Source organism: Brienomyrus brachyistius, chromosome 8 (genome assembly GCF_023856365.1).
Source record: "Brienomyrus brachyistius isolate T26 chromosome 8, BBRACH_0.4, whole genome shotgun sequence".
Taxonomy (NCBI): domain Eukaryota; kingdom Metazoa; phylum Chordata; class Actinopteri; order Osteoglossiformes; family Mormyridae; genus Brienomyrus; species Brienomyrus brachyistius.
Genome location: NC_064540.1, coordinates 6,101,110 through 6,126,796, shown reverse-complemented (window position 1 = coordinate 6,126,796; position 25,687 = coordinate 6,101,110). Strand labels below are relative to the sequence as shown.

At 42.0% G+C, this 25,687-nt stretch overlaps 3 protein-coding genes across 3 annotated transcripts; all 3 read left to right on the top strand.

Moving 5' to 3' along the window:
- Window positions 1-607: 607 nt before the first annotated feature.
- LOC125747750 (uncharacterized) lies at window positions 608-3,166 on the top strand. The gene is made up of 2 exons (XM_049023222.1): window positions 608-1,630; window positions 1,811-3,166. The coding sequence occupies exons 1-2, from the start codon at window positions 608-610 to the stop codon at window positions 2,114-2,116; spliced, it is 1,329 nt and encodes a 442-aa protein (XP_048879179.1). The 3' UTR covers window positions 2,117-3,166.
- Window positions 3,167-6,916: 3,750 nt separating this feature from the next.
- On the top strand, window positions 6,917-13,057 carry isy1 (ISY1 splicing factor homolog). Its single transcript, XM_049023352.1, has 11 exons — window positions 6,917-7,087; window positions 7,624-7,646; window positions 7,909-7,960; window positions 8,664-8,729; window positions 10,022-10,064; window positions 10,175-10,287; window positions 11,377-11,494; window positions 11,632-11,754; window positions 12,230-12,345; window positions 12,477-12,566; window positions 12,745-13,057. Exons 1-11 carry the CDS (start codon window positions 7,085-7,087, stop codon window positions 12,850-12,852), a joined length of 855 nt encoding a protein of 284 aa, XP_048879309.1. The 5' UTR covers window positions 6,917-7,084; the 3' UTR covers window positions 12,853-13,057.
- A 145-nt stretch (window positions 13,058-13,202) lies between these two features.
- On the top strand, window positions 13,203-25,427 carry zgc:77375 (uncharacterized protein LOC402927 homolog). The gene is made up of 8 exons (XM_049023348.1): window positions 13,203-14,555; window positions 18,990-19,193; window positions 20,305-20,417; window positions 21,636-21,729; window positions 22,470-22,503; window positions 22,834-23,008; window positions 23,488-23,676; window positions 23,942-25,427. The coding sequence occupies exons 1-8, from the start codon at window positions 14,460-14,462 to the stop codon at window positions 24,336-24,338; spliced, it is 1,302 nt and encodes a 433-aa protein (XP_048879305.1). The 5' UTR covers window positions 13,203-14,459; the 3' UTR covers window positions 24,339-25,427.
- The last annotated feature ends 260 nt before the right edge of the window (window positions 25,428-25,687 follow it).

Genomic DNA, 25,687 nt, shown 5'->3' with positions numbered 1-25,687 from the left:
TCCATAGAAGGTAAAGTTAGCAACATGAAAAGGAATCCTTCATGGCAGTTATCTAAGTGTGTCTGTGCTTGCTTCAAAAATTACAACGAAAGTCCATTTTTAAGGGGAAAGGTTCGGAGCCGGAAACACGAAACAAAGCTGAACGATAGGTGGCTGGTGAGGGAGAAACGTGAGGGCAGGATTACCCAACACCGCTGATCCCGTCTGCTGTAACTGAAGCCGTGATCACCTGGTCATCAACAAAGGTAGAGTGCTCTTAAACAGGCAAGCAGTTACCAGGTGGTGGTGGACAGAGAGAAGCCCAAGTATTGGATGTGCTCTCTGACTTCGGTATGGAGCCTCCTTCAGGTAAGATAGCGGCTTTTTCAGGGCTAAAGGATTGATGCTTCATGAATATAAACGATGCATGTCGTTGCATTTTCTGTACGTATGTGCAGGATAATGAAGGTCTAAATAAACATTCCAGAGAAGAGGCAATTTGTGCAATGCCTGAATGCTTGAGTTTTTCCAAATCAGAAAAAAAATATTCTCAGTAAATATGTAGTTATCCTACAGGCCGACTTACAAGTTAGTTACAAGTTACGTTTGTTATGTAGATTCCACACAGATGATTTCTGCCAAGACTCTGGTGATGTTTGAAGATGCTGAACAGCACACAGAGCAAGAAGGGCAGCGGGGCACATCAGAGAAAGGTGGAGGGGAGACAGAGGGTAAGTACAGCATCCGCTCTATGAGCCCATCTTCAGCAGAGGAATCTCTACTGAGAGCAACGAGATCGGGAACTGAAGCCGTGGAGTCTGCCCTCCGCGGGAGCCTGGAGTCACCGCTGCAGGACGACGGCCTCGACAACACAGCTCACCACACATCCCCTCTGGAATCCATCAGCGAACTGGATGAAAACGATGAGCATATAAATGGGGGGTCTGAGCTCAAGAGGGGACCAGCAGACGGGGCGGTGAAAGTCAAGGGGCAGACCACGGAGAAATTCCCCCCGCCGTCTCCTGGGAGGAAGAGGATTGAGGTAGCGGAAATTTCAGATCACACGGGAACTCAGTCAGGTGCCAGCTTGGTGCAGACCTTAATGTCTGAGGGCACCTATGATGACTTGTTGCAGCTAAATGGCTCAGAGGCGGATCGTTTGCAGTGCCCACGCAGTGCTTCAGCGAACAGATTTTTCAAAACAGAATTTGACACAATGCAAGAGGAGGAAACCTGGGTGGGCGAGGACTCCTGCTCTCTCAGTGAGAGTGGAATTGACAAGGAAAAAGAAGGATGGAAGCTTATGAAAATCTGTCCAGGAGATTGTGAGGGAAACATCAAAGGTGCTAAGCAGGACACGCGATTGCCAGTCACATTGCTAAAAGAGCTACGCGACGTCCAGCTGCAGCGAGAATCTCACCAGGCAGAGATTAAACACCTGAGCTCCAAACTGACGGACTCAAGGGAGAGGATAAGAGAGCTGGAGTATGAGCTGAACTCAGAGAGGAAGAGGAATGAAAGCCATGCCCATACAATCCAAGAACTTGAGAAGACGTCCAACGATTCTCTCATTGAAGTCCTGACAGAATGCAAATCCAAGGTGGAGCAGTTTGAAGAGCTCAAGCACTCTTCAGTGGACCTTAAAATTCAGGTGAGCAACTCATCTTATATCTCAGCTCTGAAGATGCATGAGATCAACTTACCTCTCTTTAGAAAGACTGGAATTACTTTGTTTATAGGTTTGGGTTTTCAGATGTTATTCAAGTTTTTTGCACATTGTAGAGTATATAAGGAAGCATACGATTCGAGTGAGTGTGCATGCCCATCTCAGCTTCAGGCTGCTCAGGGCACAGTGGCCTTCCTGCAGCGGCGGATGCTCTCACTGGAGGAGGAACGCAGCCAAAGGCAACACGAAGTGCTCCAGCTGAGCCGAGAGCTGGAGGGAGCCAGGAAGGCGTTGCGGGAGAAGAGCACCGAAGCGGCCTGGGTCAGCAAGCAGCTCCAGGCTCTCCGCCGAGAGGTGGAAGGGAAGTGGGGGACAGGGGCCACCGTCGAGGAGAAGCCCGCCAACGGTCACGTCGACATGAGCCACCCGCCACGGTCCAGACAGGACTCCAGGGTTTGCGTCCTGCTGTGATTGCAGTCTGAAAGCAGAATTGTGGTCAACTGCTAATATTAGTTTATCATATTATGCAGTCATTCAGGCAACAGAAAGTCACCGGCATTTCCTTGAACTGACTGATTGGATTTAGGAGCACAAGACAAAGATTAAGTATCATGATATATGTTCTGTATTTATCTTTGTTGAAAAGAGATTCGTACCTGACTTCCTGTAAAACACAAGGCAACTGTAGCACTTATACAAAGAATCAAAGATTGTGCCAGGGAATCACTATTTCGCGATTTTACTGTCAGAACAGAGTAGGGTCCGATGATTAAGAATTAAGATTCAAATGCGAAAAACCTAATTTGGTTTCTAGAGAAATTTGACTCAGTATAAATTTAGGTAGGGCGGATACATCACAAGTCCCGCGTTTCTAGTTCATTTCCACACGGTAGCGCATCCAATAGCATCACATTGCGAATATAGTCCTTGACCTATTTATCCTTGGCAGATTTCTGCATGAATCCTGAGATTCTGATAATCTCATCACCCTAAATTGCTATCATACATAGCGCATTTTTTGACCGACGGTATTATTTTGAAATGTTGCTGCATGAGCGATCTTATTCATCTGAATCCCGTTATTACTGTAGGCAATTGTAAGCAGAGATTCATCCTCCTAGTTCTAGTTGCAGCCGGATTTGCGCGGCGCAGACATGCGCGGACGCGCTTCACCTGCTGCCAGTTTCAGCCTGACTGGGGGACTGGGACCTCCAAGTGCGGCGTCTGCGAAAACATAGCGTTGAATACAGTCCTATGAGATTCGCACAGGCATCACCACTCGCCCGAATAAACCTTTCTGCTTATTCGGAGCAGCTTTGTTTTCAGTAAAATATTGATTTGATTTCTGTAGTCTGCTATTAAGACACTCTCCAAAGACTGATCATGAATAAGCACGTTGATTATAATTATGTCTACGGTAATAATTGCACCTACGATTTATCATGGATATGGGACAAGGAAAGTAGGTGAAGTTAATTGGTATATCTAAGTGTATGATTGCTTAAAATAAAATTTCCCCAACGTGCATAATTATGATTTAGTAGTTAGGCTTACTGTATACTGTAAGCAACTACATAGCATTATGAGCTTTTTCTCTTTGGTTATATGCTTATAATAATATTTATGTAATTTCAAACTAAGCGGGAAATCTGTCAGTACAGGTTAAAGGATTCAAACGATGCACACTATGTGTGCAACAGTAAATACATTGTACGACTGAAATGGAGCCTGTTTGTGTCTTTGCTTTAACATAAGAATAAGTTCACTTAAAACATCTCATGATGGTAAAAGTTAATGAAGTAATAATAATTAGGCACTGTAGTGCACAAAAGCTTTTGTTAGTTTTGTGTCCTACAAAGGGAAATGGCGCCCTCATTAAATTTGCAGGATGGAACCTTACGCACCCTGTGGGGGCAGATACCTGCCTCCCAGCAGCTTGACAGAAAAGCATTGTCCGATCAAGATGATGGACACACCGTGTCCTGACCCTCTCAACACTTTCTCTTATGAGGAGAACACCCAGCTAAGAACGCCTCATATACAGTAAGTGCATCGTGGGTAAATTATTCATGGGAGCCTGAGGTACGATGTAGGTCAAGTGGATGGGTAATCAGCTTACCCCAGTCAGGTGTTTACCCTTCCCCACAAAAACACAATCAAAATTTGATTGCGAGGGTTGATGTTTACCCAATTACTAATCAACACCGGTTTCATAAATATAAGTCCACAGGCAATGGTGAAAAATTGTGGTAAGAATTTTTCCGTCCATAAGTATTTATTAGGGGTGCACCTAATTAAATTATAAGCCAATTAGATGCAGAACAGGATGTATATCTGGCTCGACTACGCTAGACACTGTTTTCTACAGGCCAAACTCATTATTTCATTCTCATTATACACAAATATGTCTTTTCTACTTCCATACCTTTCAGTGGTTGTAGTCTTGGGCATTATGAAATTCAGAGGTATTTGATTTCACTGACCCCCCCATTGCTGTTCATCCAGTACTGGGTCACAGAGTATTTGGTTTCAAAATTTTTCAAATAAACTTCCTGGAGGCTCCCAATACGCACGAGACTGTTGCTGTTTAGAAGCAACTAACAGAGATGATCTATTATGTGTCTACTGGGCAGTCTATGCAGTTTTCTTTGCTATGGGGTCTTTATGCTATTGCTGCATACAACCGGGAATATTGTGTGTTAAGTTACAGATATTATGAGAAAAAGGTCACTATGGTTGGCCAGTGCTGGTCCAATTAATGTGTGACTGCAAAGCATTACGTATCAGCTTTCTTTTTTTTAGGACTAAGCCAAAGAAATGCATCATTCTCAGAATTCATATCGAGGTTCAGGCCCATATGCATGACAGCTATGGCAAAATGAAAAACGCTGGACTGTGGCAGAGAGCCGCCAGAGCTCCAGACCCGAGGATGGCCGGTGTGACTCAGATTGGGTTTCCCCGCTGAATAACTGGAACTGGAATCCCTGCCAAGCTTCTAAACTGTGCTGTCAGCACATGGCGAGACGGACAGTGAGAACTGACAATGGGTCTGTCATCGTCAGACAAAATAAAGGGCTCCGCCGTCACTATAGGCAAAAGGCCGACTGATGCACGGCAGAAGCACAAGAGCGGGAAGAGACACCGAGAGACACACGGGCACCAAGGCAGCCTGTGTCTGTTCTAGAAAGAATGTTATTTACTTTACTCCAAGTGAGAAGGTGGACGTTATCATAATTCATTTTGCTTTCTCAAGAGCCAAGTACCAAGCGAATTAACTTAATTTACGCTGGGAATCATGATATTTTCAACCCACTGTTGCTTAGTAGGCTGTTCTCTTGCTCATTTCCATCCAAACGTATCACGCGAAGGCTGGACTAAATTTACCGGAGAAGTAGCACCTGGGCGGCCGATTTTAGACACAGGATCCCTGCAAGGAGAAGATGGAGGGGCTCACGCCATCTGCCTGAATGACAGTTAAAGTACTTATGATTGAAACTCCTTCAAAGAAGATGTGGAGTATTCAAGGCCCTTTTCACATAAATGTATAAATTTCCTTAATTTAATAAAAAAAAAAACAATCAGGGTTATTCAGAGGTGAGTGAAACGCAGGTGATAGGAGGATTATTATCCTCAACATGAAAACCATACATCAATTTATGATCAACATGTCCACATGACTATTTTGTTCTTATGATTCTTGTTTTTTAATATTAAAGCCTAACATATCAACATCAGGGGCGGCATGGTGGTGCAGTGGTTAGCACTGTTGCCTCACACCTCTGGGACCCGGGTTCGAGTCTCCGCCTGGGTCACGTGTGTGTGGAGTTTGCATGTTCTCCCCATGTCGTCGTGGGGTTTCCTCCGGGTACTCCGGTTTCCCCCCACAGTCCAAAAACATGCTGAGGCTAATTGGACTTGCTAAATTGCCCGTAGGAATGCATGTAAGAGTGAATGGTGTGTGAGTGTGCCCTGCGATGGGCTGGCCCCCCATCCTGGGTTGTTCCCAGCCTCGTGCCCATTGCTTCCGGGATAGGCTCCGGGCCCCCCGCGACCCAATAGGATAAGCGGTTTGGAAAATGGATGGATGGATGGATATCAACATCAATTGAGCTTAAGTCTCCGCCAGGATTGAATATAAGGTTTTGCTTCTTACACATCAATGCATCCATGGACATGCCTCCCCCCCCCCCACCTCAAAGAACTTATCAACGCGCAACACGTTCCCTCCGTTCTACGCACGCAAACCTCCTCCACAAACCAAGAACCAATCTGAAGACAGGGCTTTCTGTACTGCTGCTCCACGCCTATGGAACGCCCTCCCTGACTTCCTGAGGGCACCACAACCCACTGACCGTTTTAAAAAGCATCTAAAGACATTTCTTTTTAACAAAACCTTTGGTTCCTTTGGCTCACTTAGAGGTTTTAAAATTGTTTACTTTTAAACTGTTTATTTCGTCTCTTTTATTTTAACTTCTAGCCCTTTGAGATCTTGTGATGTAAAGGGAATTATGAATAAAATGTATTATTATTAATATTATTATTACTAAGTACCTTAGAGTACATTGTTGCACCTACAGTCCTAAATGAGTTAATATATAGAACTTCAAAAGTGATGTATATACATATATGCATATATATTTTCAAGTAGAAGGGCAACTGTAATGTGTAATAGGAGAAATAATTTTTCCCCAACCAAATTAAAAACAGCACTATATAGAAGCAAAATCTTAAATTATAACCCTTCGCTGACAAGTGGTATGTGAATATTAAAAACAGCACCACCACTTGGTAACTTAACGGCAGCGGCTGCGCAATATTCACTATTTTAATGTAGCATTCTTACGCCACACCCACAATTACGTTTCAAATGTAGGCACTGGGTAAAAATGCATTGGAAAACACCATAATATAAATCAGATTCAGACAGACACATGAAAACAGACCGCAGGAAACAAGATCCTCTTGCTGAATACTCTTCAAGAAGCCGATCGGGAATTTTTTTCCGAAAGGAAAAAAAAAGTGATAATGAGGGCTAAACTTGTGCCAAGAAATAAAATAATTCAAAATAATCGGATTGGACTCAAGGTTAAATATAAAACATGTGATCCGTTGGGCCACATAAGTAAATAGGTGGCGTAAAGCCCACACATAAAATGTAAAACAACTTCAGTTTGCGAACCGGTTTTATTGCAGCATTTATTTGATTGGATTTAACAACTGTACTCACAGCTCACGTATTCTAGAGGTGTATAACATCGTTAGCGTTAATATCCGTTTGCAGACCACGGCTTTACCTACCCACGTGACCAGCCAGGATTACGTATTGTTTCACCTTTCACCCTTCACCTCTGACAATCTGGTGACGACTTCCGGAAATTTTGTAATCGTGTGTGGTGGGAGAAAACCAAGCGAGAAACGCGTGGATATTAAACTGCAAATATGGTATAGTTTGAAATATATATTGTAGTTTATTAATAATCATATTTGGATGTATTTATGTCACACTATGATGAACAAATGTCCCGTGCTTAAATATGATATTTGCTATGAGTTGTAGTTCGCTAACTAGATTATCACGATCTTATATTAAGAAGTATAAGCGTAATGCATTTTGAATATCAAAATCGGAATTTTTCAGATATTGGTGTTCCTAATATTTCAACATTCTAGTAATACGTATGGTAAATTCCAGAAGAGTTAATGCTACATTAGCTTTGCTAACGTTCAATATGAAGACTCTGGCTCGGGGTTCGCGTTTTAATGTTCATTAACGTGACGTTACAGTCTGCGTTATGTTAAGTTTGGAATAGCTATATTATACGTAATACTTTTCCGAACTCTCTAATCACTTAACATCGAAACAAAATAACACTGCCAAAACACTCAGAAACGATGCTGAATGTTGAACCATAATGGTGTTGTTTGTATTACTTAATCTCACCTTGTGAGTCACTAAATGTTTTTTTCTTTAAAATCAGGCCCGAAATGCAGAAAAGGCCATGTAAGTTCATTTCTAAACTACTTATCGCTTTGAACTTTATGCTGTTTTTGTCTGTTCTTTTTTAACTTACATTTTTGTTAAACTATTGAGACGTGTGACTTTAAATACTACTGTGATTTCGGAGTTGACGTAAACATAGTATACTGTAAACTAATTTAATGTCTATTCTGATGAATTTTTCATTTCTATCGAAACATTAAGTAGGTTTGAGTTTATGGAGATTTTTAGAATGAAGTTAGATTTTTTTTTCTTCTGCTGACAGGACGGCCTTGGCCCGATTTCGTCAGGCCCAGTTGGAAGAGGGGAAAGTCAAGGTATGTATGAATCTGCACATAATCATCATTAAACTATTTTTGTGCAATAATGTGCATGTGTATATCAAACAAGACATTGCATGGCACCCTGAAATATGATAGCAAAAGTGTAATCAATTAAAAGGCTCTGCTTTTCATGTAGATGAATAAGGCATGTGAAGCGTAATAGTTGTGTGACAAGGTGGCTGACTAGGTAGCACCACGGCCCTCCCCCTCATGGCCTGGGATTGTGATTTTCACTCCCACTCTGGGTGTGTGGAGCTTGCATGTTCTCGCAGTGTTTGCTTGAGTTCCCTCCAAATGTTCCGGCTTCCTTCTGCAGTCCAAAAACATCTGAGTTACCTGTAGGCTGTGACTGTATGTTTGAGTGTCTGCGTCCTGCGCTTCACTGCCATTCTATTCAGCGTGTCTCCTGCCGTGTGCCATGCTGCCTGCTCACTGTGATCAATTTTGAGCATATTAATATTACATTATAATTCTGCAACATTGTTTCAAAGGTTGAATTTGTTATTTAAGGTCTTAAGCACGTTCTTGAATATCTTTCTCTAACTTATTTCATTTGAATGGTTCCATTCGAGTTTTATAGAACATCTCATTTTCATTGTAAAGCTTGTAGATTGGTGTGTAGAGTGTTTTATACCTTTTTTGCTGATTTGGTTTATTTAGTTATTTCTGTTTAAACTGATATTTATTTTCCTTTTAGGAAAGGAGACCTTTTCTTGCTTCGGAGTGCAACGAGTTACCCAAAGCAGAGAAATGGAGACGACAGGTAGGACATTTTTCTTGTCATGTATATTAAATGTATATACCTGTGTTTCTTTTCTTCTGTTTAATGTGCATATACCTTAATGTTGCTATATATAAAAACATATAAATATAAATAAAGGATGTGGCTGGTTTATTAGAGGCACCACTTTTATCAAACAGCGAGTCATGCACACAGTATATAAACATTGTCATGAGGTTCTGAAACTGTAAAGATGTGTGATGTAATTGATTGGATACATGATGTGATTGATGGTGCCAGACATGGTGGATTGACTATCTGAGAAACAGCTAGCGTCCTGGGATTGTCATGCGCTGCAGTGTTTAGAGTTTATGCAGAATGGTGCTAAAAAAAGCATCCAGTAGGGCAGTTCTGTGGCCGAAAACAGAAGCCTCATTAATTAGAGATCAGAAGGAAATGGCCAGACTCATTAAAAGTATCAGGAATGTTACCAGTTCTGAAATAACTCTGTACAACCGGTGTACAGAATGAACACTCTGAATATAGAAAACGTTTTCATGTAAAATGGTTCTGGGAACAGGCAAAACAAAGCTTTTTGTGCCATTTGTACAAAACCAGGCACACTGTTATGTATTTGCATATCCAATTTCGTTCTTCTTCTTAAGATGTGTACGTACACATAGGGGTGAGAGTGAATCTTCGGATCACGGGGTCAGCTGTCCATCCAGCATCCCAGACCATTTTTCAGGGGGTTAAAGGCATTGCCCGAGGGCCCTACAGAGATGTGGCTACTCTGCTAAGGATGGGATTCAAACCAGTGACCGTCTGATGACAGATGACAGGCACAAAGGCCTAACTTGCTGAGCTACATGCTGTACTTGATACTATGTATGGATGTACCTAATGAAGTAGTTACTGAATTTATAACTGACAGGAATGGAAAGATCAAGGGGTTTCTGTTGAATTTTAATCATATCCACACATGTAAATCATCCACCAATTGTTTAGCTGATGGAAATCATTCTCAGATTGTTCCTGTAGATGTTCATTTTACCCAAGAACACCAGTCTATCTACAGACGGCAAACCTTTTCCTGCTTGTATAAGAACAGTAAAATGGTAAATAAATGTACCACATAACGGATAAATTACAATGTACAGAGCAGTTAGGCATGGGGAGTCGGACTGGGGCGGACATAGACAATGTGTCTCACCACTGGGTGGTGCTGTTTTTCTTAGTTTTTGACACCAGATTATTTAAAAACTTATGCTCTTTGACTTGTGTAATATGTTCCTGGCATCATTTTAAATTATTTTTTCTGTCTTTCTTTTAAGATCATCAGTGAAATTTCTAAGAAGGTTGCACAGATTCAAAACGGTAAGTGCCTTCAGAAAGCAGCCAGTGTTTGTGTGGGGAGAGAAAAAAAATAATATGTCACTGTAATGTACACAACGAGGTTTAACAGATATTCGTCTTGCCACTCTTAGCCGGCCTCGGCGAATTTAAGATTCGAGATCTTAATGACGAGATCAACAAGCTGCTTCGAGAAAAGGGACACTGGGAGGTCCGCATCAAGGAGCTCGGAGGCCCGGACTATGGGGTAGGACGAGTGAATGGCCATGCTCTTCACAATGCCTATTATTGTCTGGCTGGTGTTTTTTTAAATACTGAGTCACTGGTGTTTTTCCGGGGATGCAATTGCACCCCCTACTGGACAGAAAGTTATTTGAACAATGAACTTCATTCAGTAAGATTAACTTTATTGACCCAAGCTGGGAATTCTGTTGTAAGGATATATTTGAGAATGTGGTTTGTTAGTCTTATGAGTGTGTAATAATTTATTCTGAATGTATTGCGTATTATTATTTTTTTTAAAACGAAGTTATGAATATTTATGTATGGACTAGTTGGGTACTTTCACCTTAGACCCCACAGAGGATGGCCTGGTGTCCCCTATGCATCAGGAACAATCCTGCTGTGGCTTCAGGCGTGAGCTCTGAGCAGACGAGGTCTGCCTGTGCCTAGTTCAGGTTCATCGTAAGGCATGAGTTAGCCTCCTCGCGTAGTTTTAGTTTGCAGTTGTTTCTTTGTGTGGGCTTCCTCCCACAGTCCAGAGACACACAGCTGGCTGCAGTGGCATCTCTAAATTGCCTGCGTCGTGTGAGTGTTTACGTGTGTGTTTCCTGTAATTGACTGGCATCCTGTCCCCAGTGTTTGCCAGCTTTGTGGCCCAAGCTTTCTGGGATAGGCTCTAGGCCTCCTGCACAGGCCTGTACACTGTACAATAGTGTAGTACAGTACAGTAGTAACACACTGTAGTGTGTTAAGGGATGGATGGATGTATAGATTCAAATAATAAACATGCCATTTATAATTTACTGAAAGAGAGACACGGTGTAAATGCTTGGATTTTGGTTCTTTGATGCTGATAAAAATTCATTTGAATGTTTAAATATCATTAAAACCCTGCACTCAGAAATGTATGTGGTCATTCATTTATATCTACGTCGGAGGGTTATGTTGACGCATCTGATTTCATCCGTAATGTAGTCTGTGAGTAATATGGGAAATTCGAGTGAATGCAACATGAAGACATCTTCAGCCAAGTAGGGTCCATTTGGTAAGAAACTGCTTATGTCGGTCCATTCCTCAGATAACACTAATCGGATGTTTTAAAATTGGTTTTCAGAGAATAGGACCAAGGATGCTGGACCACGAGGGCAAGGAGGTCCCAGGAAACAGAGGGTATAAGTATTTTGGAGCGGCTAAAGACCTGCCCGGTGTGCGAGAACTCTTCGAGAAAGAGCGTAAGTGCTGTGTTATGTTCTCTGCTTTGGTTCTCAACCAGCATCATTCTAACAGAGACCAGCTGTCAAACATGACAAGTGTATAAATATATAATAATTACCCTATATAATTATATAAGAATGCGTTCTATATTTAGCAATACCACCCCCAAGAAAAACACGAGCAGAGCTCATGAAGGACATAGATGCTGAATACTATGGGTACCGAGATGAAGACGATGGTGTTTTGGTACCTCTGGAGCAGGAGTATGAGAAACAAGGTACCGTCCTTCACTTAACTTCACATTTCTGAGTGGAAAATATACACTCTATTATACTGCATTGGTAATAACTAACCAGCACAGGAACTGCTCGCCACGCCGAATCTAATTTGTGAGTCGGTTTGTGGTTAAGAGCCGCATGACTGAATAGAACTCCAGTGACATGTTGTAGTATTACAATAGGGAGGTGGGTTGTGGCTCAGGAGGTGAGGATGTTGTGTCTGTGATTGGAAGGTTGTTGGTTCAAGTCTCACGGTCAACAGTGATTTCACCGTTGGGCCCTTTAGCAAGGCCCTTAAGCCCCCAGAGGCTTCAGGGACTATATGGCTCTACTATTTTTATTGTTGAATAAAAGTGTCTATTAAATGAACTGTAAAACATACTAGGGTCTAGTGTCTGAATGAATCGCAGGGTATCATTAATGCTAATGTCTGCGCAGAGCTGTCACATTTTCTGTCTGTGCTTGCTGTCCCAGTCATAGCAAAAGCTGTCGAAAAATGGAAAGCAGAGAAAGAAGCCCGTCTGGAGGGAGGTGGAGGTGGGGGAAAGGAGGATGAGGAGGAGGAGAACATCTATGCTGTGAGGGAAGAGGTAATATCAATTCTGGGTTAAAACCGCATATGGCGAAATTAAACTTCATGACGTATGACTTGATTGTGCATATGGGCGTCTCAGCATCAGCCTGAATCCTTGGTTCATTATTACTTTTTTCCTATAATAAGAATTCCGATGATGAGATGAAGGAAAACACGGAGGGAGAGGAAGGATCGCAGGCCTTCATTGCCCATGTTCCTGTACCTTCACAGAAAGAGGTAAAAACCGGGCAGGACAGGCTGTGTGATACGCAGCAAGCACGCTGCATCTCTAAGAGGCCGCTTTGGAGAAAAGTGTCTGCTAAAAACGGTAACTGCATTGGTGTTTAAAGCCATGGCGTTGTTGAATATGTGGTAATACAGGCCGGTGCTTTTTCTTTTTTCCTTCCATTTTTAGATTGAGGAGGCGCTGGTTAGAAGGAAGAAGATGGAGCTGCTGCAGAAATATGCCAGTGAGACACTGATGGCTCAGAGTGAGGAGGCCAAGACTCTGCTTGGGCTATAGGGCACGGAAAGCACTGCATCCCCAAAGACGTCAGGTCTAAGGTCCAGGCGATGGAGCTGGACCTTGGTGGATCGGGGCTTATTGATGCTAAACATCACGCAGGTCCTCATAAGCCGTGTTTGTGTGTCACCGAAACAAATGTAAATAACTGCTTTTGGATTTTTATATCACTGTGTTTGTCAGTAAACTATTTTCTACAAAGTAACAGTTTTGTAATTTTGTTATTGTTTAACAGAATAGTTGTGCATCCTCCTTTTAATGTAAGTTAAGCTCTTGGCCAATCACAACAGTGCTTTCACATGTGTGTTCCTGATCCTGCTGCAGGCCCCTTCCTTTGTGCAGATGACTGACCCATGCATTTCTACATGGTTGGACGTGAATGTCATGGTTTTTTCAGGCTCTTTTACAGGGTGGTCAGCTTGGCTAAGCCTGTAATGGCAGACGTCACGTTTTAGTAACGTGTTCTGTTGTGTAAGAGTCTGGTCTTGGTAAGAACAAAAATGTATTGTGTCATTTACGTAGAGCACCGTAAATCGGATAATTGCTTGGCAGAATTTGTCTTTATTGGGACTCGGAGCTGGTTTCGCGGACTCGGATTAAGCCAAAATCCTGGACTTAGAGGTACTTTGAATGAGTTTCTTCATTCCTGAATGCCATTTAGTGCAGGACAAGCCTTAGTTTGTGGCATTCAAATCTGATTTTCTACTGTACAGCTACTCCAACACCCCCTTTACGCCCAGAGGTCAGCACCACCCTATAGACGCCCCGTCTGTTGCTAACGCAGCTCAGTGCTATGGGCAGTGCTGCTGCTATTCCCAGCTAGTACAGGTACTGTTATTCAAAGCACTAGTAATGACGGTCAATTATACAAACATTATTTTTAAAAATGTCAATTCCAATATAATGCTTTTACTTCTCCAGTTACTATTATTAAGGTGCTACTATTATACAAGGATGCATCTAAAAGTACTACAATCACAATGAAGCTGTTGCTACAATCCATTAATTCCACTGTTGATATCCTTGCTCCTACTATAAGTCGTTAGTAGTAGTGTTTTGTACTACAAACCCTACAACGGTAGTACATCATGATAATTATTAATAATAGCCTCAGACTGCAACCTGTGCTTGGTTTTTTTTAATCAATGGACCACTTAAGACAAAGTTCATTGGATTTTTCCGGATATTAATAATACCTCTTTTTCAAATACAAGAAGCCATTGCGCCAGGCAGCCACCAGTTTCCCACACAATGCCGCGACCGATGGGCCTCCGCTTTTCGGCGGCCCGAGGTCGCCACTCCCACGGCGACGTATGTTCTTACGTAGAAGCCTCTGTATGCGCTTTTCAACGGCTATTGTCCAATCCGATGCAATTGGCGTATGGTGCGTTAAAGTATATATTTATACATGCAGCACGCCAAGCAACGCTTTATTTGTTTCCTTACCGCATGAGTCGGACCTCCTTTTCCGGTGTCTCCGCCTGAAAAATACAGTATGGGGGAATAGATAGCGGGGTGGAAACCCGTAAGACACAAAGGAGCTCATCAGTCAGTTCGGCTGCTGTTATATGTGAGGCTGTGCACAGTCGGAGCAGCTGCAGATTAAAATGCAGGCTTTCTCGGCTTTACGCCGGCTCGTAAGCGCAGTGTGCAGCCGGCCGGCGCTGCCACGCTGCGGGATCTGCGGGACGGCGTCTGACACGGTGGGTTCCGAGGGCGCTCCTTCGCCGGGACTCTCTGTTTTAACGAATGCATGCCACGATGTAACTTAATCATGCTGTTTTTCGCGTACACTTTTTGTAACATCGCTGCTTAATTTTAGGACTACATTCGTTTACTTTTGTGATGCCGACCATAATTTGCGGTTATACGCAGACATATATGTAGACACGTGTTATGCATGTATGTGTATGCATACAACTGTAGGCTAAATGTGTATCTGCAATTCAAGACGATAAACTTATTCACCGGGTTTTTTCTGCTATACAGAATTTAAAACGTTCCTCAGTAATTGATCGTTCAAATGAGATAAATGGCACTTTATGTAAAATATATCTCGCTAGAAATAAGTGATTCACGCAGCGTTTTAGGAAACAGATATCTTAATACTGTAATTCCCAATCACTGGCTTGTTCCTTGCCTGTTCTTGAAGTTTAATTGGGAACAAACACTTTCTGTTTTAAATTGTCCCGTGATTCTCATGACTTGAGATGCCTAGTAAGCTGAAAAATTGCATATGTCAATGCACACGGAACAGCATATACTATGTGAACGGGTCACATTTAAGTACGGATTTGTGTAACGATTAATAGGCTTAAAATTGTACAAATGCAAAATGAATTGCTGGATGTTAGTGATTGCTGGTTTTAAACTCCACTCTTCCGTAACCCTAATACGTGACGCACAGACGTTGACAAACTCTGGTGCCTCTCATTTAAAATGCTCACTTTTAAAATGATACCTGATTACATTCCCATATGCAATTCTGTAGGTCAGCAGTTTTCATTCCTAATATATTGTTTTCAGTTATGCACTCATATTTCTATAAATATTTTACCCCTATCATTTAGTAACACGTGGTACAAATGAATTTACGCTTGAAAGAATTAAGAATGGAACAAGTTTTAATCCTGGTTATCTGAGATCTGCGGAGTTGATCTTGTGTTTTAAACTTTGTATACCGTAAAAATGTCACATTGCTCCGTTGACTCAAAATTATGAATAAAAGTAGCGAAAGTGGTTAACATTGTTCAAAAGGAGAAACACAACCAGATGCCTGTAAGAATGAAGTAAATCAGTTTACACACCTTCTGGGACAGAGAGAGAAAAAACGAAGACCTATAATCACAGAAGAACCCATGTACTGTTTCTTTATATGTCCCCACAGCTTGAATTTGTACACTTTTATTTAATGCTGTTTTATGGACAAATAAGACTTGTGCACAATCCCCAATAAAATGACCTAAGGTGATACATGCATGGCATGTGAAATAAACTCCACACGAAAGAACCGTTTCTTGTTAAATCCCCCTGGTAAGACCCAGTGTTGTGGGAGACAAAGTGCACAGATGTTTGCAACCACAGACAGAGGGCAACCGGTGTGATAAGATGGTGGCGCAGGAGGTAGTGCTATCGTTCGGCAACTGGAGGGTTGCAGGTTCGAGCCCTGGTTTCTCCTGACCCCATCAAAGCCTCCTTGAACAAGACACTGAACCAGGTTGGTGCCTTGCATGGCAGCCTCTGCCACCGGTGTGTGGATGGGTGAATGTGAGGCATAAAACATGTAAAGCGCTTTGAGTGCTCGTAGGAGTAGAAAAGCGCTATATAAATGCAGTCTATTTACCAAAGCCAAAGTGTGCCAGTGAGATGCAGGCAAAGGTTTACTGACGGACACTTGGGGGAGTTTACAGCTCATGCTTCTTCAAAGACGGCCTTTCTAATTTCAGTCTCTAATCCTCCTTTAGCAGTAATGCAGTTTCCTTCTTTTTCCACTTGTGATAGGAAACGGACCGGAGGACGTGCTCTTAATCAGGGTTTGTCAGCTTTTTAGATACATTTTGAGCGTACGGTGGCTCTGTGGGTTAGGACTCTGTGCACATGCTTGGTAGGTTAAAGGTTCGAATCCCATAGCTGATAAGGATCACAGTCACCCCGAGCCTCTGAGTAAGGCCCCTAACCCCAGTTGCATTAGGGACACTAGCTGACACTGCTCTCTGGTCCTCACGCTGCTTTCATTGATAAAAGTGTCTGCAAAATAAATGGAAACTTCCTTCCTGTGTCACTTTTTTACGCACAGGGTGATAAGCCATTATTTAGTATGATTTTTCAGTTTTAAATTCCTTTATATGTACTTTTAACAGCTTTTACATGCATTTTATTGTTAAACTGTCTGAGATGTGTGTGTAAACCATGTGAGTGTATGTGGTATAAGCTCTATAACAGACACACAGTGCTGGTTGTTAATATGGTAACAGTTTAATGCACTCTGACTTTTAGGAACCATTCATTCACAATAACTTTATAGCAGTGCGTACTGTATATTCAGGTATTTAACCAATCGGAAGTCTGAATAGATAAACTTTATCCATCCATCCATCCATTTTCCAAACCGCTTATCCTATTGGGTCGCGGGGGGTCCGGAGCCTATCCCGGAATCAATGGGCACGAGGCAGGGAACAACCCAGGATGGGGGGCCAGCCCATCGCAGGGCACACTCACACACCATTCACTCACACATGCACACCTATGGGCAATTCAGCAACTCCAATTAGCCTCAGCATGTTTTTGGACTGTGGGGGGAAACCGGAGTACCCGGAGGAAACCCCACGACGACACGGGGAGAACATGCAAACTCCGCACACATGTGACCCAGGCGGAGACTCGAACCCGGGTCCCAGAGGTGTGAGGCGATAGTGTTAACCACTGCACCACCATGCCGCAGATAAACTTTATCTTCTGTAAAAAAAATAATGATTGTCTCATATATATTCACTTCAGAACATTAATGCTGTTCCAGGTTCTGTTGCCCTCCTGTTCATCCTCATGTAAAGGTGGCACGATTTGTTTATTAGATATTATGCGGGGGGGGGGGGGGGGGGTTGTTTTGTAGTGTATATTGTGATGAATCATTGTGACCTCACAAGCCAGACTGGCTGGCAGTTACGGACACGCATTTTGCACAAGGTAAACAATGTCAGGTAGGAAGTGAGATTAATGTAGCAGATTCCAAACCTGGCTGACATATGGGTGTATAAAACAGAACACGGGCTGTGGTTTGCCTTGTTCGCTGATAAGCCATCCCCTTCGGGTGCTGCCCGAGCACTTAATTAAGAATCAAGCTGTTGTTTGCCACAGATTTGTGTAATGAGCAGATGGTATTAAGTTCTTACAGAATGATGGAAACAGACTCAAATTTTATTCGCTCAAATTTCACGTTAGTGACTCTTTCATTCTGAACAAATGTCAATGGCCATTTTTAACGGATTCCTCTCATTGCTGAAATCTCGCATTTTTTTTGTTCGTAGCACTTCATTCAATGGGGGCAGTGTGTAAATCAGCAGTTTAGATTTCTATACCTACGTCCGGAAGGTCATGGGTTCAAACACCGTGTCTGACAGAGTAATCATATCACTGCTGGGCTCTTGAGCAAGAACCTTAACCTAGGGCTTGGCGATATATATCGATAAAATTGTATCACGCTTATGAAAATTATGTCAATTTCAATAGTGCTGCAGGCAGTTTATTATATTAATAATTTGGGTTAAATATTATAGCTCATAATAACGAATGCACACACTATTTTGTGATGATAGTTTGTGAAAATGCTGCAATGGATCGTCAGCTTGAGGTACAGCATTGAAGCACAGGAGCACTGAAGTAAAGAGATAGTTATATTGTGATAATATTGTTTCATATGGAAAAAAAATCGTCATCTTAAAATATTTTGCCATATCGCGCAGCCCTACCTTAACCCCAGGTGCTTCAGGGACAGTGTTTGGTCCTGCCCTCTGATCCTGTAAAGGGTGGGAAGTTATGATAATTCCCAGGGGATTTCAGTGGGTTGGGGGCCCAGTATGGTTTGCTTTCATGGGGCCCACAGTCTCTAGCAGGGCCTCTGCAGAAACCTCAGTCATTGGGGTGTAATTGAAACAATTTGTTTTTCACGTGCTTTTTAAATAATTCACAGTAAATGGTCACTGATCCGTTGTATTCGGTCATCCCCAATTAGAGTCACGATCTTTTCAGTAGATTTAACTCTGCTTCACAGTCCCATGTTAGGAAATGGTCAAAATGGCAACTCCTTATTCATCTACAGTGGTACACCTTAAATACACTGTAGATTTCAACTGCCAGCAGACCTTGTTGTAGATTTTATATAGTTCACATCTAGATATTCTCATCCTCCGAATGTCTTCCAGTGTTTGCTGTCTTTCATATTGGCATTTATTAGCAACGTTATTGACAAAGGTATTAAAGTGACCAACTGGGTATTATTTAATTATTAACTGCTGGACATTTTCTTTAAATCCAGTGCATTAGTGGACTGAAGGAAACATTTCTTTAAACTTGATGGCTGGAAAGTTAGTTAGCATTAGATTTTTGAAGTTAATCGTGTAATTCAATCTCCCCCTCCTCAGCTCCAGCCGGGGTTTGGCCTGCTATTTGATATCGATGGCGTTCTTGTTCGAGGGCGGACGCCCATTCCCGCAGCGAGGAAGGCCTTCCAGAAGCTGCTCAGTCCCCAGGGCCGCTTCGTGGTGCCTGTGGTCTTCGTCACAAATGCAGGGAATTGTCTACGTCAGACCAAAGCAGACCAGCTCTCACATATCCTGGGAGTGCCGGTGAGTCACTCTCATTTTTGGTTATGAGGTTATTATCTTGTTTCACAGCTTAGGCCTTTATCCACCAGTATCTCACAGTATCACCCATACATACGACACGTTATGGAGCGACACAGGATATATTACTGGACCTTGAGTCAAGTGTAAAGGGTTCTGATGTGTCAATCCGTCCCCTTCATGCTGAAGTCTCTCTAGCAACCAGGTTACCCTTCTTGTCTTTAGTAAACACAATGTAAGAAGTAATGCAATCATTGGCAACACAGAAAACATTAAAATATTAATGAATTAATGTATTTACCTGCAACTCTGTACTAGACAAGTGACTGGAGAATAGATGGCATTTATAATGAATTTTTCCAGCTAAGTTTTATTTAAAGCCGGCTTCGTGTGTGGGAGAGAAAAGATTTAGGCTATCCTGCTAAATTATTTTAGGAAACATCAGTAAGTTCTGCTAGCATTTCTTAATATTATTTTGTACTAGTACAATAAGTGTTAAATTCTAAAGCTTGACATTTAGGTCTCTTTCTAAAAACCCATTAGAGTAATATCAAAAGATATTGAGTGACTTCTACAGAAACTCTAGTTGACATTTTAGACAGGATTAATGTCTCACAGACAGTTTTCAGGTTACGAATGACATCTGTTTCGTAAATCTGTCTTTAAGTTGAATTTGTAGCTAAGTCAAAACAATAATGCCATGCTAATAATAACGATAATACAGTAATAACAAAAGTAACTACATACTGTACTGTACCTCAAGGTGATAAACCACGGAATCTGCGCAATGTTTTCACGAGCATCACAAAGTAGTGTGTACTTCCTTATTACAAACCATTGACATGTAACGCAAATCTTTAATACAATAGACTTTGCAGCAGTCCATTCGTAAGTACAAGTTGTCTGAATGTTGGACCTTAACCAGGGGACTTGCCTGTACAGAAGAACAGGTAGCAAATGTCCATATTAAATATATAGTTGTGTTTCTTAGGGTTCTCCTGTTATGAATGGCTTTCTGCCTGTGTTTATTTTTTGTTTGCTATTGGGATCTGATTGTAGGGTAACCCTCTAACAACCTGTGTGGTCATCCATATGACGATGGCCATTTTGACAGATCACCCAGGATCAGGTCATGATGTCACACAGTCCTCTGAGAATGTTCAGGAAGTACCAGGACAAGTGTGTGCTGGTGTCTGGACAAGGACCTGTGCTGGACATCGCCAAAAAGTGAAGTGCAGAGCATGCTTTACCTGTAGCGCCTCATCAAGCCAGGTTTCTCCAAATCTGTGTGTTTTGCATTGTCTTTGTTTTGCCAGCACTTCCGTCTAGAGTGAGTCGCTCATATCTTGTTAATGGTATTATCATAGGGTTTTTTTTTTCTTTCGTGCAAGCAGTTTAAGCTGTGATAAAGCATTTACATTTACAGTATTTGGCAGACGCCCTTAGCCAGAGTGACTTTCGGTACAGTTTTGATACCTTTTTATTAAATCAAACACACTTGCAAACACACCTTAGACCTCCCAGTATTATGAGATTTATTGATTTATCTATTAAAGTGGTTGCAGTGATTCACACCAGTATGACCTGGGTGTTTTTTGAACTGAGAACCACCGCTGCAGCTGTTATAGCAGTATAGATGAATGGTCTGCCACAAGCGTTTCAAGACTAGATTAAACCACTCTCAAAAACAGCCAAATGAGCAGGCCAAGCACAACCACTCATTTTGCTTTGTGATATAACTCAGGAATCCATATAACACTCTGGGAGTTATTGTCAAGCACTTACTCTTCCCCATATTCCTTAAATGTGATTACAGCACATGGGTCTTTCAAACTGGCATATTCCCAGATGACAAAAACACCGATATTATATCATAGTAAAGAAGAGTTATTCCCTGCCACTAAAATGTTTTGAGGATAAAAAACAGCTAAAACTGGGATCAGTCAGTTATAATTAGTCAAAAACAATTTGCTCTTTCTTTGAAACTCTGAGGAGCATGTTTCATTGTCACGTATTTGGTGGGACATAGTGAAATCCTTATGCCACAGTTGTAGGGTAGGGGGAGAGAGAGAGAGGTGCATGGGGGACAAGCGGACAAACAGCAGTGCAATACAAGACAAGACAATGCAAGACGGACAGAACAGTGCAATATAAGTATGAGTAAACAATAAGTAATATGCGCAAATAGACTAGGATGCAAATAGAAGATTTATGAAACGTGAAACTTGTTTATTCTCTAAATCAAATGCTTCTTAACCCAGCTCTCTCAGACCCCCAGACAGTCCACACTCTTTCTCCATAACAATTTGCCAGCGCCCAGGAGGGACCAAAAATGTGGACTGTTTGGGGGTCCCACAGATATGGGCTGTTGTGAATTGTACAGAAAATGGGGAGTGATTAATTGCTTTGATGATTGAGTGATTCACCTGAAACGTGCCTCCGCAGTTTGGGCTTTGAGAAGGTACTGAGCATCGACATGCTTCGAGAGTTCTTCCCCCTGCTGGATGTGGTGGACCACAACCGGCGCCCTAAACTCCCGGTGAGTTAAAGCGTTATGTCTGCTTTCTGTCCGTCAGGCTCTTTGGCTGGGTTTCTGCCTTCTTATAGATAAGCGGATAATTCCAAGTGGCTCTCTTCATGCCGGTTAACACGTATTTAACTTTCCGTCTGAGAGTCTCAGCCAGCGGTGCGACTGGAGATTTTGGGCCCCATGAAAGCATATCAAATTGGGCCCCCAACCAGGACCAGTCAAATTATGTTCTGAATCGTTTAAGGCCATTTACACTCAGAGGCCCCTTGGAATCATCGTAGCATCCCACCCCCCCTTACGGCACCCCTGGCTTCAGTTCACGGCCGATATTTCCGGAGTTCTGGGAATTTTGAAATGAGATCAGTTATCTAAGGAAACTTTTAAAATGCGTGAGATTGCTTGAGAGTTTCTCATAGCAGCAGCACATATCAGCTGGAATAATTTAACAGTGAACAGGAGTAACAGTTTGAAGGCATTTGCCATGTGGTATGCAGTGTATATCTTTACATGTGTTTATTTCTTCAAATTTTAATTTATGAGAAATTGTAAAGTTTTTAGGGATAGTCACACATGGTCACAAGATACCATTGTTTTTCACAGTGGGTTTGTCATCTTGGACGTATGGCTGGTTATATTGTGAAATGTATATGTTTGCCCATTTCCTCTTAACAAAAGAGGAATCAGATTTTTTTTTTGTGAGAAAGGTCCAGGCCAAACCTCTGAAATGTATTTTCTTTGCATTTTTGTAGTCGTCCTCCATTGCTAATATCCCCCAAATTGAAGGTAAGAATTCATACTATGATTTGATAGATTGATTACTGTATTCTCATTACATCTTGAATGGAACAAATATTGCAAGTCAAATTATGTGAATGTTTTAATAGCCTGCGTGTATTTTTTTATTTCTTCTGCCCCCAAGCCAACTTTAAACACTTATTACCAGAATGCTACCTTGAATAGTCGATTTAAATAGAGGCTCAGTGCCACACCTGTTCAAGACTCAATCCATTGTTTTCAGCCAAATTATTTCTATAATGCAGTGTCTTGTCTTTAAACACGCCCAAAAATATACACATGCCCGGGCTTGTTTGTGCTCTGACTTTCTCCTTGTAGCCATTATTCTTTTTGGTGAGCCCATTCGGTGGGAAACCAACCTGCAGCTTATCGTTGACATTCTTCTGACCAATGGAAACCTGGGCCACGCCCACCAGAATCTGAAGGTGCCCCATCTTCCACTGTTGGCCTGCAACATGGACCTCATGTGGATGGCAGAGGCTCACTCCCCACGGTAGAGCATTCTCTGATGGGCGCTGCGGTTTAAGAGCCAGGGCTTGGGGCGACGTTTAATCCGGACCTCTTGGTCTCAGTCTTCTAAGACACAACAGTCTAAAACCGGACGTTAGTATTGCTGCTGTCAGTCTGTTATAATACCAAGCGTATACCATAGGTAGAATTTCTGTAATAGTAATGAACATCTGATTAATAGGGTTAACCTGAAATACAGCTAAAATTTTTAAATAGTATAGTATAAATATAAAATCATTGCAAATTCTGACGTTTAGCAAACCTATTATAGTATAGACACAAGAAAGGTCATGTACCTGTCAAGATTTAAATTAGTATTTTTCCAAATCCATTTGTAGAAATACAGGAGCGAAATATGGATGGAATTTCCATAAAAAAACTTGTGCTTTTAGATATTGGCTTGTTCAATGTTTTAGGTGAGTAAAATTGTGGTTCTAGAGCGACCGCTTTCTTTATATAAAGGTTTGGTCATGGAGCCTTCCTAGTCTGCCTGGAGAACATCTACAAGAAGATAACGGGCAAAGAACTGAAGTACGAGGCCCTAGTGGGGAAGCCCAGCGAGCTGACGTACCAGTACGCCGAATACCTAATCCGAGAGCAAGCCTTGGAGAGGAAGTGGAGCCGGCCAATTCAGTCCCTGTATGCCGTTGGGTATGAGCAAATCACCTGTGTTACACAGCTAAGGCAATGCAGTGTCTGTCCAGTTAGCAGATTCTTCAGTATGGTGGTAGCATTTTAGTTGCATTGAAATTGATTGATTGCCAGGTTTTAGGACTAAAATTTTGTTTTTAAAAATGTAAACGGGCAATTTTAAGATACACAGTTCCCACCAGAATTGGCACCGTTGGTAATTAAAAGCAAAACGGGCTTGTTTAAAGTAACATGCATTGTTTCTTTTCCTTCGTCTTTGAATCAGGGACAACCTCATGACTGACATCTATGGTGCTAACCTGTACAACCGCTACCTCGAAGAGCGGCTCGCCAGGAAGAAAAGGAAGGCAGTGGCCAAGATGGCCACCGTCACGGGCTCCTCGGGCATGCTGTCTCAGGAGGATGAGCTGGATGGACCTTGGGAGAGCGAGCTGGCCGCTCCCACTGCCACCAGCTGCAAGTCCATCCTGGTGTGCACTGGTGTATACAATCCCCACATGGAGGCGCTGTCCGAGGAAGGCCGGAAGTTGCAGCAGGCTGCGTTCCACGGGCACCGTGACTTCCAGTTTGACCCGGTTCTGGTGGAGCCAGGGCATATCGTGCGGGACGTGGATGAGGCTGTAGAACTCATCTTCCAGCAGGAGAAGTTTGTGGCCCAGTAGCTCTAGATCCCAGTAGCTCTAGATCCCACTTTATAATGGAACAAGACCATCGAGATTATTTGGGCCTTTCCATAGCTTAGATGGATAAAAAGCCATGTGTTGGATTTGTTCAGTGTATATTCCAGAAAGGAATATGGGAATCAAAGACCAGCCGTCATTTAGACACAAGATTTCAGACATTTAGGACACTCTGAAGTAAGCATTTTTAACGATACAGTAATGTAAGCTGTGTTTAAAAATCCCCCATTGTTATATTTATCAAAAGATGTTTCAGTCTTAAGATTTATTATATTGACAAGACACATTTACAAAAGATCTTTGACTATAAAATTTTATTAGATAGCTACAGAGTAGATATAATAATGGTTGTTAATGTTAAAGCTAAATTAATATTTTACTAAATAATGTTAAAATTATCTTTACCAGTACTAATTTTAAAATACCTGTTTATGTAAATGAGAGTATTTTTTTCCCAGGCATTTTATTTCCAGTAATTTCTAAGAGCTGCTCTGTAATGTACAGGGATCCGCACAGTGGCGTCTTGGTTGGTTGACGGGAGCTCTCTAATGGCTTCGGTTTTTAAAGTCTTTCACAATCCAAAAATTAACAAAGGAGAGCGAGTTACACGGGCAGCTACACAATTAAGGACATCACATTGTACTGTACTGCACTGCACTGAAAAGAGCTGGCTTTTGTATATGTGTTTATAGACTTGGGTACCTGCATTGATCTGCCAGTACTTTTTTTTTTTTCTCAATGAACTGCGTCTGACCTCCCGTGGGATGTTATGCAATCCGCTGCAGTTCACGCGGTGGTGGATTAAACCCATTGGCTGCGTTTTAATTGCGCTACATTAATTGAACAACAAGCAGCCATTACGTTACATTACATTACATTACATTACAAGGCTGAAGCCAAGTAACACTGAATAATCTGCAGTATTAATTTATCCGCGACGTCTTTAGTCTAAGTTGTGGTCATCCTGGAATTCAGAGTGCCTTGGACACCAGGCAACTGTTATGGAAGACGTATACAAATATGAAAATTACATTTATTTTGATAACTGCATAAAATGTTTCATTAGTTTAATTTCAGTGCGGTTTCTTTGTGTTTACAATTACAGCGATCGAATTACAAATTAGTTTTAAAAGAGATGTCTGAAATCTGGATCGGAGGATAACATCCACACACATACACACGCAGCAGCGGTTCCGAAACGTAATGCCCAAAAAGAAGGAAATGGACGGAACCGCGTGGTGCCGGCAGGCTGGCGGATCAAGGTGCAAATGAGCGGAATGGTATAGGCGTGGGGGGGGGGGGGAACAAAATACTATAGTTAAAAGATGGGG